The 14,208-nt window shown below is 33.8% G+C and overlaps 2 protein-coding genes across 2 annotated transcripts in view; one reads left to right on the forward strand and one right to left on the reverse strand.

Moving 5' to 3' along the window:
• The window catches only part of LOC130807504 (mediator of RNA polymerase II transcription subunit 23), a 28,756-nt gene extending 21,746 nt beyond the window's left edge, over positions 1-7,010 (reverse strand). Inside the window, exons 1-6 of the mRNA XM_057672733.1 lie at positions 6,752-7,010; positions 6,633-6,667; positions 5,427-5,526; positions 4,316-5,299; positions 2,566-2,800; positions 200-417 (exon numbers count right to left, since the gene is read on the reverse strand). Coding sequence (XP_057528716.1) covers positions 200-417; positions 2,566-2,800; positions 4,316-5,299; positions 5,427-5,526; positions 6,633-6,667; positions 6,752-6,847 — 1,668 coding nt within the window. The 5' untranslated portion in view covers positions 6,848-7,010. The remainder of the gene's footprint in view (positions 1-199; positions 418-2,565; positions 2,801-4,315; positions 5,300-5,426; positions 5,527-6,632; positions 6,668-6,751) is intronic.
• Positions 7,011-9,085: 2,075 nt separating this feature from the next.
• On the forward strand, positions 9,086-13,718 carry LOC130807506 (uncharacterized). The gene is made up of 2 exons (XM_057672735.1): positions 9,086-9,474; positions 13,224-13,718. The coding sequence occupies exons 1-2, from the start codon at positions 9,241-9,243 to the stop codon at positions 13,380-13,382; spliced, it is 393 nt and encodes a 130-aa protein (XP_057528718.1). The 5' UTR covers positions 9,086-9,240; the 3' UTR covers positions 13,383-13,718.
• The last annotated feature ends 490 nt before the right edge of the window (positions 13,719-14,208 follow it).

The raw sequence follows: 14,208 nt of genomic DNA on the forward strand, positions 1-14,208 counted from the left end.
TCATATCACCTGCCGTTGTGGGGGCTTAGTTTTCACATACCAAAATAACATATTTTAAGTCACCAAATCATTTTCAAACATAAAAAGAACCGATTTACAGAACCAAAATTTTTCAAATTGTCCAAAACTCCACAGCAGGCTTCACTGCCTTCAGAAGGGGATGATAAGGGGGACTACTAGCTATAAACAGTGGGCATACCTTTCTTGAATCGTTATTTAGAGCATTCATAACAAGCTCAACGCGAATGATTTGTGCTAGTAACCATGTGACATGATTTGTCCGAAGAATACTATGATCATCCTCAATGAGACGCGAAACAAGCTTGTCCACAAAATCAACAAAGTCAATGCAACCGCTCTTCATCAGAAAGAAAAATACATCTGAAAAGATAAGCCACTCCTGCCAACAATTCGACTCTAAACATATAGAAAAATCAATCAGCCCACTACAACTGCAAAAATATAATAAACAATCATAGTTCAAGAAATTTTTTGATAAAAGAAACAAGCAAATTTTTAAAAATTACGAAGAGATGGTACATCTCAGATCAAGACTTCAGCAAAACAACAAAATGTAATACCACCAGATATACCTATTTGCCTACACAATTACACAGCAGGATGTGAAAGAAGTTTGGCAAATATAATTACTAGAAATCTCTATGTAGTTGCAATCCTAACCAAAGCATATTATAAAATACACAGTAGTTTATGAAACATATTCCAATTTCCAACAGAACCATAAAAATCTTCAAATCAACAAATTGAACAGGCACAACACATCTTTTTCGCGCATAAAGTACTTAAAATTTATCAAATAAAAAAAATTGAACACACCACCTAATCCTATCAAGGAGAACAAGGTGCTCGTCTTAGGCGCCCTTAATTTGAAGACAAAATAAGAGAAATTTGTTTACGTTGATTTGGTCATCTGCGAAGTAGACCAAAAAATGTATATTATACATTATATAAAAAGTAAAAGATCGGAAATTTGAAATGCTTAGAGGACAAAAGGATAGTACAAAGATGACTTGAATAACTAAAATGAAGAATAATATGAAGAAATAGAATCTGTACGAGCAATTGACAATAGATAGTAATGAATGAAGGAGTAGAGAATATGTAGATGTTGGAATTGATTTTTTCAGACTAGTATTAAAAATAGGACTAAATAAGGTATAATTTTCGTTAGCTACAATCTTGCACTTAATTTGTTTTGGTTCATGTATCCAACATCAAAACCATATTAAGGCTTTGGCATTGTTGTAAGGACTTATTATCAATCAAACTCTTGTTGAAATTACAATTGTTTAATTAATTGAAGTGAAACTATATATGTTTTACAATGACAATGAAAATTACGTAATGTACATGAAAAGAGTTAAAATAAGATTTAGTATTTTTTTGAATAGAAATATAGTTTATAATAGGTAAATTTATCTTTTAAAAATCACTCCTTTCTTCCCACTAATTTTCCATATTGGAATGTCATAATGATTTTTCTTTATTTCCTTTTATTAATGTTATACACAATAAGGATAAGATTGCTATAGCGATCCTCAACTGTGATGTTGTGGGCATGGTATGGACTATGGACCTTCCAAATGAGAGCTTTATTCCCACAGCATGGAGAGCAGGGACATGAAAATCATTTGTCATCCCTCCAAAGCATATCCAAACATTTTTCTTCACTTCACCATACATAAATGTAACTAATGATGATAGATATGAAAAATGTAGATATATTTGGATAGTTAGTTTTATTGAATATTTTTCATTTAGTTTTATTGAATATATTTTAGAAAATAGTTAAGCTAATAACTACTTTAAGTTTTTAAATAATAAAAAAATCTAAAAACCTAAATAGTGAATTAAATATTTATTAGCTTTCCCCTGCCCTACTCTGGCTCGTCCGTCCCTTTCCCTACACTACCATACTCCTACCCATCTACTTAAATGCCTTTTCCTATCTCAGTTTTTGACTTCTTTAATTTAATAAATAAAAAAAATCAAAACCTCTCTCCCTTTCATCTTCTATTAAGAAGCTCTATAAAAAAAAATGAAAAGTGGAGACAATTTGATGAGCACTTCAATAAAATCAACCACTCTCTCAAGCAAGTATGTATCTTCTTCTTCACTTTATCTTTTTATCTTCTTTCTCTCAAATTTTTGTACTATTTCATTATCATAAGCTAGTACATAAATTAACACTTAAAAAAAACTTTAACTCAAACTTTAGTCACCAAAGGTACACTAAAATAATAAGGCATTAAAAAAGCATATTCTCAAGTCTAGAAAAAAGGCATGCTAAACCAACTTAAAAGGACAGTAACAAAATGTAAAATCAAGTAAAAGTAATTATTTTCGGCGCATGGAAGGAAAGATAAAGGAAGAGTTTGGGGCATGATGTTGAATAGACCACCTGAGAAAGAAAATAATATCGCATTCAAAACTTTTTGGCACAAGTCATAACACCAAAGCCTTAAAGATTACCATAAACTCATTATAGCTCATCTCCATTACCACTCAAAAAAAAGAGAAAGAGAACTGGCAAAAGCCTCTTGCCTGAATTTGTCAACTTCAGTAGTTCAACGATTCTGTCAACTGCTGCCTCACCAATCATATCCCATGTGAAAACAGCTCCAGGCGTGGATACATTAGACTGTGGCCTGTAACACGGCGCTACAAGCAGCACGCGTTTCCACCAATCTGGAGATGGAGTTGTACGCAGAGCATGTCTGATACACCGCAAAGCTCTATCCCAGTCTAAAGTACCTTTCTGGATACATACTGCCAGATCCTGCAAAAGATAGTTGAGTCAAAAGTCATCATGGACACATCAAAGAGAAAGAAGCATCCACAAAAGAATGCAGTGCCCTTTGGATATTAATTAATCAAATAAAAGACAGGTCTGGGTCTCCAGAAACAATTTCATGAGCTCCATGAAACAAACCTTCAACCTTAAGATCTCCAAGATATAACAGCAAGAACAGAATAAAAGCTTTCTATTAATTATGCTGTCAAGTGTCAAGTCCAGATTAAAAAACTGGAATAGATTAAATGAAATTCCACGTTTCAAGCACATCCAGAAATTTTATTCCAGCTACTCCAACTTTACAGATAACTTTGTAACTTGGAAAATATGTATCCAAAACCAAAGGCTAATGCCAATATTTAGCATTATTCTTAATTCTTAATAGTAAAATATTTATTAAAAAAGGGTTTGAACTTTGAAGTATCTATCTCAGCTCTGATTATAAAAGTTTAAAAAATCAAATGAGTCAAAAACATAGGTTCCTTCACATTACCCCTCTTGATATAGCAAGAGATGGACGCAAACACACAAGGCACAAGCACATAGCAACGGTAACCAACCTCACCTATGCAAACCCCACAACCCCATAGAGTTTGAAGAATAGATTAGAAAGCTAGTTACTTCAAAATGAATCTCTCGTTTATCCCACAGGAAACGCACAAGTAAATGTTTACGGAACGGTCCTAGTGATCTTCAAATTAGTAGCACATTATTATTAGTGGTACAAAAATTGTCCAAAGCTGCACATAAAAAACAAGGGGAACAGGGAGAGCGATAAGGACTCAGCATATAGCAGTTATATAGAAACATAGAAAGGGATGAGTTGTACATTAGTTATTTCGTACAAGGTCTATCCAGAGTCCAGACGTGCAGAGCAAGCAAAAGGGAGACATGTACAGAGACAAAATGTTGACAATTCAATAAAAGAAATCGACATTAACACATTAGGCATTAGTAGGATTAACACTCCATATTTAAAAAGACGAAATTCAAAATGTTAAGACATAGAGAAATAGGGAAGACATAAGGTGTGAAACAGCACCATATGAAAACACCGGGAGAGGAAATCAATACCAAACATATAGCATAATTTATAGTTCAGAGCAAGGGACACTATGAATTATCACACCCTATGATTTCGAACAAAAAGGGAAGTGCAGTTGGTCATGGTATTTGTGCACTAGCAGTATGTCAAATAGAAACCCTCAACATGGATAACATTTAACAATTGACATAGGGTCACACTTAACTGAAATCTCAGGCAGATCCGTTTTCCATAGACAACCTATACAAGTGTGATATCAGATATGACAAAACAAAATAAGGCAACAGGTGAACAGCCACACATTGGAATTTTTATCACATATTAAATTACAAAAATTATATTCTACCTCAAGTAAATTAGCAGTTTCAAAAGGTTTCTACGCTAAAATTCAATAAAATTAACATAGAAAATATTTTCCAAAAGCAATTGTACTTAAACGAGAATTTAATGATCACCTCTCCATGCAGTGGCTCGCCCAAAACACTTGGATATGTGATGGGTGAATAGCGCAAATTTGTAATTGCTTCACCTCCAAAATGAGGAGTTGCAAGAGGTAAAAATCTATGGGTGCCAAAAGTAGGGCAGTGTAAGTGTTGGTCTAACATCTGCATATGCATAGCCATCATGTCCCGTCGTCGGTGGATTTCCAATATAAGTGTAAACAAGGATTCATCATTTGGTATGTTTTCAATAAATTGCAATCCACTGTGCAGTAATTCATAAAATGGTACACGACATTTGTCCTCCTTGACTAACAACCAAATAACATCCAAACAACTATGAAGCCAGTCATTGTGAACCCTGTAAGGCTTCCAAGATTTTGTGGCACCAGAATCATCATCAACTAGGTGTCTTTGATCCCAATTAACCAGCCAAGTTTGCATGTGATTAAAGATTTCAGCATATGTAACAGGTTTCAAGGAAGAATCTAGACTGATTAGAATAATTTTGCAGCAGAGCTGGCGCAGACTATTTAAGGCACTATCCCTTATTGCAGAATCACCAATCTTCACAGATGACTGTTGGAGGCTGCTAGGAATATCATTGAATTTAACAGGAGACGAAGTCAAAGCAGATGACGGTTCATTAGCAGACTGAACAGGGGATCCAACACCCTGGGCTGAAGTCAGTGGAGATGCGGGATTAGACTGAAAAGTAGAAGAAACAGATATCGTGTTTGTAGATGACAACATCCCCGGTTGAGATATATTTGTTGAAGTAACAGCAGCTGTAGCTTGACTACCTTGACCTAGTGACATCTCTGCAGTGGACACCGCACTAAGAAGAGATGGTAATAAAGTATCCCAATTTATATAATCTACATTGCACAAGCTTTTAATGGCAAACAACAGAAATTCTTCCCTTGGGGAATGGTTACTGCACTGAACAACTAAAGATATCAGAACGGATTCTGTTACTAGACGTAGTTGCTCTTGATCCTGAAACATGTATGAAAAAAGCCACCATCTTAAGGTCAAAACAGTAAGAATAAATAAATAAATAAATAAAAAGATAGAGTAAATCATATGCCGATATTTCTTATCAAAATCTCCAAAATTAACTCACAGAAAATTGCTTCAGAGCGTTTTGGAAATCCGTAACAAATTGTTCATTAGGAGGAGGAAACTCTCTAATGAACGCTGTTACACGCCTTTGTGCCTTGTTCCTATAGACAATTGAAAAAGTGGCATATCAATGCATAGCATAATCCCAAAAGAAATTGACGAAGTGAATCACCACAACTAGCTAACCAAAATTTTCCCTTTTAGTATACGGAAAAGTTAGGGTGTGTTTGGGTTGGGGGAATGGAGGAAAAGGAAGAAGGATTTGGGTGGGTAGGTTTTCCATCGTTTGGTTACCAATTTTGGAGGAGATTTGAAGGGATTACCTCCCTCAATTTTGTTAACAACCTCCCAAAGTGGAAATCTTGGAAGAAAAATAATATGTTTAGCATCATTCCTCTTCCTTCTCGTTCCCTTTTCTCATTGAACAAACAGTGGAGAATTCCCGATTATTCTTTTCCCTCCCTTCCCCTTCCCTCCCTTTCCGTCTTAAAACCTCATGTAAACACAAAAACATTACAAATGACAAGTGAATAGAAAGACAAACTTACAATATTAATAAGTTGAAAACTAAATATAAAGAAAATTAAATAATTATAGTTGTGTTTCAAGACCTCATCTTTTCCTTTAATTCTAATAAGGAGACAAGGGTTTAGGTAAATCCTCTACTCCTCCGTAACAAAATGTCTATCATTTCATTTTTATGACATAATAATAATTTTGTGGACAAAATATCAATATACAAATATAACAAGGAAAAATTTTCAAAAATAATCCCAAGAGTATCTACTGAAAATAATCTCTAGCACTCCTATTAGTTAACTCAAAATAATTCATATTATTGAAGTAATCTTATCATAACAATCCGAGTCATGTTTTTTTACTAAAACAATTGAGATTTTTTGAGAAGATGAATACAACTTCATGTTATTATAAGAAAATTACTACATTAGTACGGATTATTTTGATTTGATCACTTGGGATTGGTGTTAGCAAAAATTCCTAAAAACAAACATCACTAATTAGAAATTTCAAAATGAATCTCAATCAAACAGTAAAGGAACTCACAACACAATCAAATAACCTTTGTATCGCCTTATATTGACATACAAGGAATTATTGACGAATTAATTCTATAGTAAATAAGTAGAAATAGTGAAGAACAACCCAATAACCTAATGGCACTAAATGATGAAATAAAAGTGCTTACGGTGGTTGTTCTTCAGATTTCTGACGCGAAGTTCTCTGAAAAAAGTTAATAGGAAACCAGTAAAGCATAAAGAATTAGAAAAAATAAATAAATAAATCATAAGAGAAAGCAAAAATCACCCCTAAATAGAGATTGAAAAGATCAGTGATAATTGCTTTAGCAGGGTGAAATTGATAAGATCTCGAAGAAGATGGCCTTTGATTTTGCTGCTCCATTTTCAGACTGACTGCAGACTACCGGAGAAACGTAACCTTCGTTTCGCCGGTGCTATACATAAACGCATAAACCCAACAACAATAGTTTTTGCTAGTCTTTGTGTTTTAGTTTTCCTCTTAAATTTTTAAGAGCAGAGTCAAAGACTTAAATATCGACTCAGACATTGTTGTTGTATTTTCTGGTCTTTTGTTTGCCAAATAAAAAAAATTATACATTTTTTTCAAAAGCTACGAATACATATTTTTATCAAAAACTACATATTAAAGTATAATTGATTAATGTCTTTATTTGTTGTTTATTATATACCTTTGCAAGTGACTATTAAAACCAAAGTGACATTTTTAAAAAAAATTTCTCCAATTCGTTTTTTACCTAAACTCTCAGTTTTATATTCACCTATACTTTCGTCAACTATAATCATATCATACACATTATTATAGATGAAATACAAAAAAAGTTAAATTTCGTGCTCTTAGCAACCTACGCACATGGACAAATTTAATTGGTTGTCCAGTGTCTGACCGCCTATATGGCTATATGGCACATTCTTAATCAATTTGTTAAGCGCTGTAAGAAATATAAAAAAAACATTATTAATCGTAATAAATTAAGGAAACTAAAATGAAAATTAACTCTAATGAAGTTTAAACTAACAACTAACTAAAATCTTTTTTCCCTAATTCTTTCATTGCATTTTGAAATTACATTAGGGTTTTTTTATGTTTTTTTTTAAAAAAAAAACCTAATAATTCCTCGATAGGAATGACATATGACATCTACAACAGGTAACATTCGCTCAAATACGTAACAATTTTAATCAAACAAAATTCGATATAGAAAAGGCCACGATCATTATAAACGATACGTCACTACTTGATACAGCCTCCTCCAAAGGGTTCTTTTGATCTTGTGATTTTGAAATAAAAATAAGTTTTATACACTTGAGTTATGTACTTCTACAAATCTTAGACTTGAATAGTCCTCTGCACAGTACTCCTACATAAATTCCTCTATAGCAAATAATTTGTAACGTTTTGACTTTTTATGCAATATAGTGCACTAATTCAATCTTTAATAAATCTAATTATGTATATTATAAATTTAGAAAAATATGATACTAATAATATTTGCATTGTGTCGAATCAAACAAAATCGTACTTGATTATGTTTTAATTTTAGATTAAAAATTAATTATAAATTAAGAATGTGTTTGGTATGTGCTCAACAATAGGAATGAAATGGTATTAGTTAATGGGAGAAATTAATTGATTTTTAATTGTAACCGTTACCGTGGTAAAGTTTGATTGGCACGCTTTCAGAAAGGGAATCATAGGTTCCATATCCATCCTTCACATTCTACCATTGCAAGTTGTAGTTCAAGTGTTAACCATAGACATTCCAAAGTCCACTCTATAATTGCTAAATTTAATATTCTTAGGTCCAATTGTATATAATTTTTGTAATTGGCTTGTTTTTCTTCTTATTTTTCAAATAATTATGTGATTGAATCTCTCTCATGTTCTTTTTTTAATGTTGATAATCTTTTCTCAATGTTTAACTAAGCTCAAAGCTCAGTCAACAATGGTGAAATCCTACCATATTCTCTTTCTTTTACGCTTTTTACAACAAAGCTAATCAACAATGGCAGACTCCCAAGCTCAATTCCACCACACTATATTTTCCCCTTTTGTGCTGTAAAGATCAAAGCTCAATCGACAATGGCGGAATTATCTTTCATATTGGCCTACTTGCGTTTGAATTTGAGGCTGGTTTGCTTATTTTTTATATATTTTTTTGTCTCTTTCTCCTTCACCAGTAATCAATAATGTTGAAGATGATGATAAAGGAAAGGTGATGGTAGGACTGGTGACTTGATTTGGTTATCTGGAATTTGTTATAGCCGATGGATATGAGGTAACAAATTAAGGGGAAGTGTTACCACCAACTAACGTAAACGGATACAATAAATCCTAACCAAACAAAAAGTAACGGTACATTTAATCCATTAAAGATTAATGCCTACTTATCGTATTCTTAATGCCTATTTACATTATCTTTAATGCTTACTTACCGTATCCTTAATGTCTACTTTCAATATCTTAAATGTCTACTTATATTATTTTTAATACCTACTTATAATATTTTAAAAAATATATAATGAGTCCACCAAATTATAAATACTCTCTCACAAAATTTTACTAATTCATATTATTATCAAATTAGGGTAACTAGGCTACCAGGCTATGACTGAGTAAAAAAATTGTTTGAGACAACATTCAAAATTTTGACTTCTTTCGTCATACAAGTACTTCTGACTCTCCTGACTTAAGGCATGTTAATGGAGTGCACAAAAAGCAAAGTGGAATTGTAATCTGTGACTGTGAGACCAAAAATGGCGGACGCAGAGCAAGAACTAGAAAGGAGAAGTAAATTTCTGAATAGTTTGATACAGAAGAAGAAATCCAACGAGCAACAACAGCATCATCAGCTCTTAAATGTTAAGGTCAGAGCATCTGATATGCCCATTGCTCTTCAAAATAAAGCTTTTCAATGTGCCAGAGATCTTCTTGACTCTATGCCCACCAAGAAGCTTGACAGTAAACGCCTCGCTCTTGCCATAAAAAAGGTTACTTCTCTTTTTTTGGATCTCAATTTTTTGCTGTCTTATAATTATGTTCTTAATGCTGGGTTCTTACAATTTCTGGGTTTATGAGCGTTTTTTGTTTGCTTGATTCTTGTTTTGTGCTGTATCCTAACTTCATTTGTCTGTCATTATTGTTGTTGTGGGTTTATGGGCTTCTATTATTTGTTTGATTCTTGTTTAGTGGTGTAATTATATTTTATCTGTCATTATTTTTGTGGGTTTATGAGCATTTCTTGTTTTTGTTTGATGGTTTATTCCTTTGTTTGATCCTTGTTTGTTGTGTATCTAGATTCCCCTCTGTCATTATTGTTGTAGGTGGGTATATACTGGGGTGTTTTGCAAAAGGGCTTATCGGATAATTTTAGTTTATTTATATATATATAGATGGTTGGACGGTTAGTAAATTAGTTGATTGATCATTGACTCGTTATAAATAAGCCAATTTACAAGTCATCTGGTCAAGTTGGCCACTCCAATCACCTATGAGTCGTATGCCAAAACACCCATTATATTTTTGTTATTGAAATGAAATGTTCTTACAATTGTTGGTGGAAATTGTCTTACTTGTCTATCATCCCAAACATGACTATTTTCATGGAGCTCAAATTATTATTGACTATTCACAACATTTTCAGCTATGAGTAATGAAGTTTAAAGCTCTGAAATCATTTAATTTCAAGGGTTTTATTTATCTAAGTTGCTTTCAGTGTCTGCAAGGACAAGTCTAGACATTACCCTTCAACTCACTTTGTAGAGCTTTTACGGATTTGGTAGTAGGTTTTTAAATAGTAGGAATGACGATGGAAAGTTAGTGTAATTTTGGTTGGAAAAGCTCTTTATAAATTTAATGGTCATACTTGCTACTTTATTTATCTCGTTATTTTTCGCAAAATTCATTCCAAAACATGATGATTTACGGATGTAGTATTGGGTTGAAATGGAAAATTATGAAGAAAAAACCGTTTTATGATCCATGTCTCATCACCATGGCGATAATATGGTACCTTTCATGAAATTAACATTACAAATCAATGGAACATACCTATTATCACCATTTAGTAACAGCAAACCAAACGGCCGTCAAAGTAATGAGGTAGTTACTATGATTAGCATTTTGAGCCTATCCCTTCAACCTATCCTTCTCCTAACTAGCAATATTGTGACGTGAATTTTTCTGCAAAAAACTGACTGTGAAGAAACGGAAATTAAATGAAACTTATGATTCCAAAAGTGTTTAAGGAGTTTGTTTTCTAAAATTAGGAGTTATCCTGCCTTAAGATACTGCTGTTATTTACTTTAGACTAAGTGGCATTGCTGCTGATAGTGCATATTCCCTTTTCATTTATTGAAACTTCAGTTATCAATAAAAGTATTTGAAGCGGATTTTAGTTTCAATTACAGTTTGACTTTATAGCTTCAGGATTTGCTAAAGGAAGATATAGTATTGATACATTTGATGCATAGCCTGTTGCCATTACTGTTCTGTGTATGCCCTTTTCATGAAGAACAACAAAATTCAATCGTTTCTTTTTGTCCCGTTATCTTTTGTTTCGGGTGGTGGGGTAACTATATGCATGGTCTTCTGACGCTGTTACGAGTGACCTGTACAATTCAAAGGGTAAGTCTTTTTTTTTTTTTAATTTTTTTTTTACTATATTTGGGTTTCTATAAGCAATGAGGCACAATGAGTATGCATTGTCATGTTGGGACAACATGAAGTCTGATTGTCCTTTTATTTGGATATTAAGCAAGTGACCGTGTGTGGAACGGTTATCAAAACTGTGTTCAATGAACAAATTTTAAGAGCATCAACTCTAACAGTCTAACATCAAAATTTCATTACTTTTATTCATTTAAAATATGTAGTAAATCCTTCTCATACATGCTATTCATAGGAAAGCCATTAAACCCTGAGCACAACTTTAATTTAGGCTCTTGGATACAATAGTGATGGCTACGACTATTGATTGCAAAGCCATAAGTTGAAACTAACAAAACAGACTAAAAACAAAGGTGTGGGCCAATACAAGTGTGGTTGCTCTGTTAATGGAAGTGCTCATACCAGCAAAGGTGTTGAACAAACCGGTAATGACTAGAATCAGCTTGCTTGCCGCGCACATTATGTACTTGTTTCAGCACAAAGCCCTTCGATCTGTGTGAAAACAGTAACTCAAAACGGTCATATCTCCCTCATTTGAAGTCCGTTTTGAGCGAATGGGTTGTGGCTGGAAAAATCTCGAACTCTAGTTTCATTTCTAAGTGTAATTATCTTCGTTTGAGTTGTTTGTGGAAAGATGAGTTGTCTAAGTAGACCCACCATGAAGAAAGTGTTCTTGTTTGAACATCATATCTTTCACAACCATGCTATACCTTTTAACCCATAGTCGGACCAGAAAAATGCATCAAAAATGTCTTGAAGCTTAAGCAAGTGAGATCAGGACATTATCCAATTTAAACCAAACCTCTATTCAAAATCTTTCTACCTTGAGGGTAACATCAAGAACTAGCACAACTCAAGATATAAATGTTTCCATTATTGAAAACATAAATTGAACATGAGGAGAAACACCATGGCACCAGAATTTAAAGTTGCACAAACAAGTAGCTACTTAAATTCTGGAATGGTTTGCTGATTTGCTCTCCCAAACACAGGATTCTTACAAGTAGATGCTCGATTGAGGGATCGTTTGAGCACCAAAGCCTTTATTAAAATTACCCATCACCGGAAAGATTTGGACTCTAGATTCATCTCCATGTGATTCATATCTTCATTTGAGTTCTTTGTACAAAGATATGAGCTGTGTAAGTAGACCCACCTTTGAAGAAAAGGTTGGATCTTGTTTGAACATGAAATCTTCCAACAACCATGCTTCACCTTCAAATGCATAAAGAAACCACCAGAAGAGCAAAATCCATTCCAGAAAAATTGACCCGACTCATGAGAAACGAGATGTTCAACTACAAACAATTGTTTACAAATCTAGTTTTAAGAAACTGATGGCACCACCTGTTTCCCCCCGCCCCTTCCTCCTTTATTAGCCACCAGCCACCTCTTGACTCACTCAAAATCTCCTTGGCCATGCAAGAATCAAAATTCTTCATATTAACCCAAGTCTGCGTCCACCTCAGTTCCACAACCAATCTGCTTCTCTAACAAATTTTTCAACAAAAGTTTTTGATTCTCCACCATCTTATTGTCTTCTTTCTTGTTTTCTCCTTTTTATTCTGCCTTACTCCCCCAAGGAAAAAAATACTGCAACATGTCATTACCCAATGCCAAGTGACGGTGCTTGGGAGGGTTTGGTGAATGCAATCTTACTCTTTGTAAATAACTTATGGAGTGATCTTGGCATGAAGGTAGTCTAGACTCTAGACGAAAGGCCCTCCAAATCTGAACTTTGTTGATAGTGTTGGAAAAATAACCCACACGTGATCCTACATCAAAATTAGAAAGAGATTGACTAACATATAAGCTTGATGGGTTACTCCTATTAACCAATTGATTTTAGGATAAAACCTCATCGGGTTTTTGTGTGGTCAACTTTCCTCTTGTGTGGATCTTGTTATATACAAGCCCAATAATAAATTCATCAGATACATCTGGTTCTGCAATATTTTTGCCATCCGTTTCTTGAAATGCTGTTTCATTGATTCTGGAAAATACAATGCATTTCTTTCTTCCTGGCAGAATTGCCCGGCCATGTACTTACTGTTCTGACTTCTGATTTCAGGAATTTGATTCTGCGTATGGGCCTGCGTGGCACTGTATAGTGGGTACGAGCTTTGGGTCGTACGTAACACATTCACTCGGAGGCTTCTTGTACTTTTCCATTGACAAGGTTTATGTGCTCCTCTTCAGAACAGCAGTTGAGCCACTACAGCAACGTTGATTGTTGTCTTTCATTGTCAATCATTCCGCTTCAAGAGTTTAAGCTGTTTGCATGTGATATAGCAATCGTTGTATGTTGTTTATGTAGTAGAAACGAAGATATCTATGCGTTTGTATTCGTTTTCTACTGTACATTCGTCGTTCTCCCGAGGAATGAGGGATGTGCATTATGCAAGTTTTCAAATGCTTTCTTGCTTGCTTTCCTTTGTGAATTGTGATGCCGAAATGTTGAACAAGAATTTTAGTGGATCATTAGCTCTAGGGAATGGATGGGTTGTAATTTGTAATACTTCTACTATTTATCATTTGGATTGTCTTAGAAAAAATTGATTATAACCATGATGTCTTTCATCTAGAATATTTAGATCATGTTCAAGATATCCCAAAATACTATAATGTATTAGGACAAATAGCTTAAAGGCTTATAAGGTCCAAATGCTTAATCTAACAAAACAAGCTAAAAAATGAAGCAAAACAAGCTTAGGCCTCTGAGCAAGAGTGCTCGTTCGAGCTTAGAGCTGCTTATTTGAGTATAGAGTTGCTCGTTTGAGCACTTTGTTGTTTAGGGAAATATAAATTTTTGAGCAATGCTTTAAGGTGTGGTTGTTTGACAACTTTAATCTCGCGCGTTTGTTCACTATACAACGTTTTGTTTTATATAGTCGTATAGTTTCATCTTCAATTGTTCTTTTACATGATTGATGGACAACAAAAGTCTGAGATAAAAGCATATTTAAACTCGGTAAATAAAACGAAGAGTTACAAACATCTGATTTTATTTTTTGTTTCTCTTAACACAAAAAAATAATAAACTTTGCAAATCCTTT

Source organism: Amaranthus tricolor, chromosome 3 (genome assembly GCF_026212465.1).
Source record: "Amaranthus tricolor cultivar Red isolate AtriRed21 chromosome 3, ASM2621246v1, whole genome shotgun sequence".
In the NCBI taxonomy this organism is placed as follows: domain Eukaryota; kingdom Viridiplantae; phylum Streptophyta; class Magnoliopsida; order Caryophyllales; family Amaranthaceae; genus Amaranthus; species Amaranthus tricolor.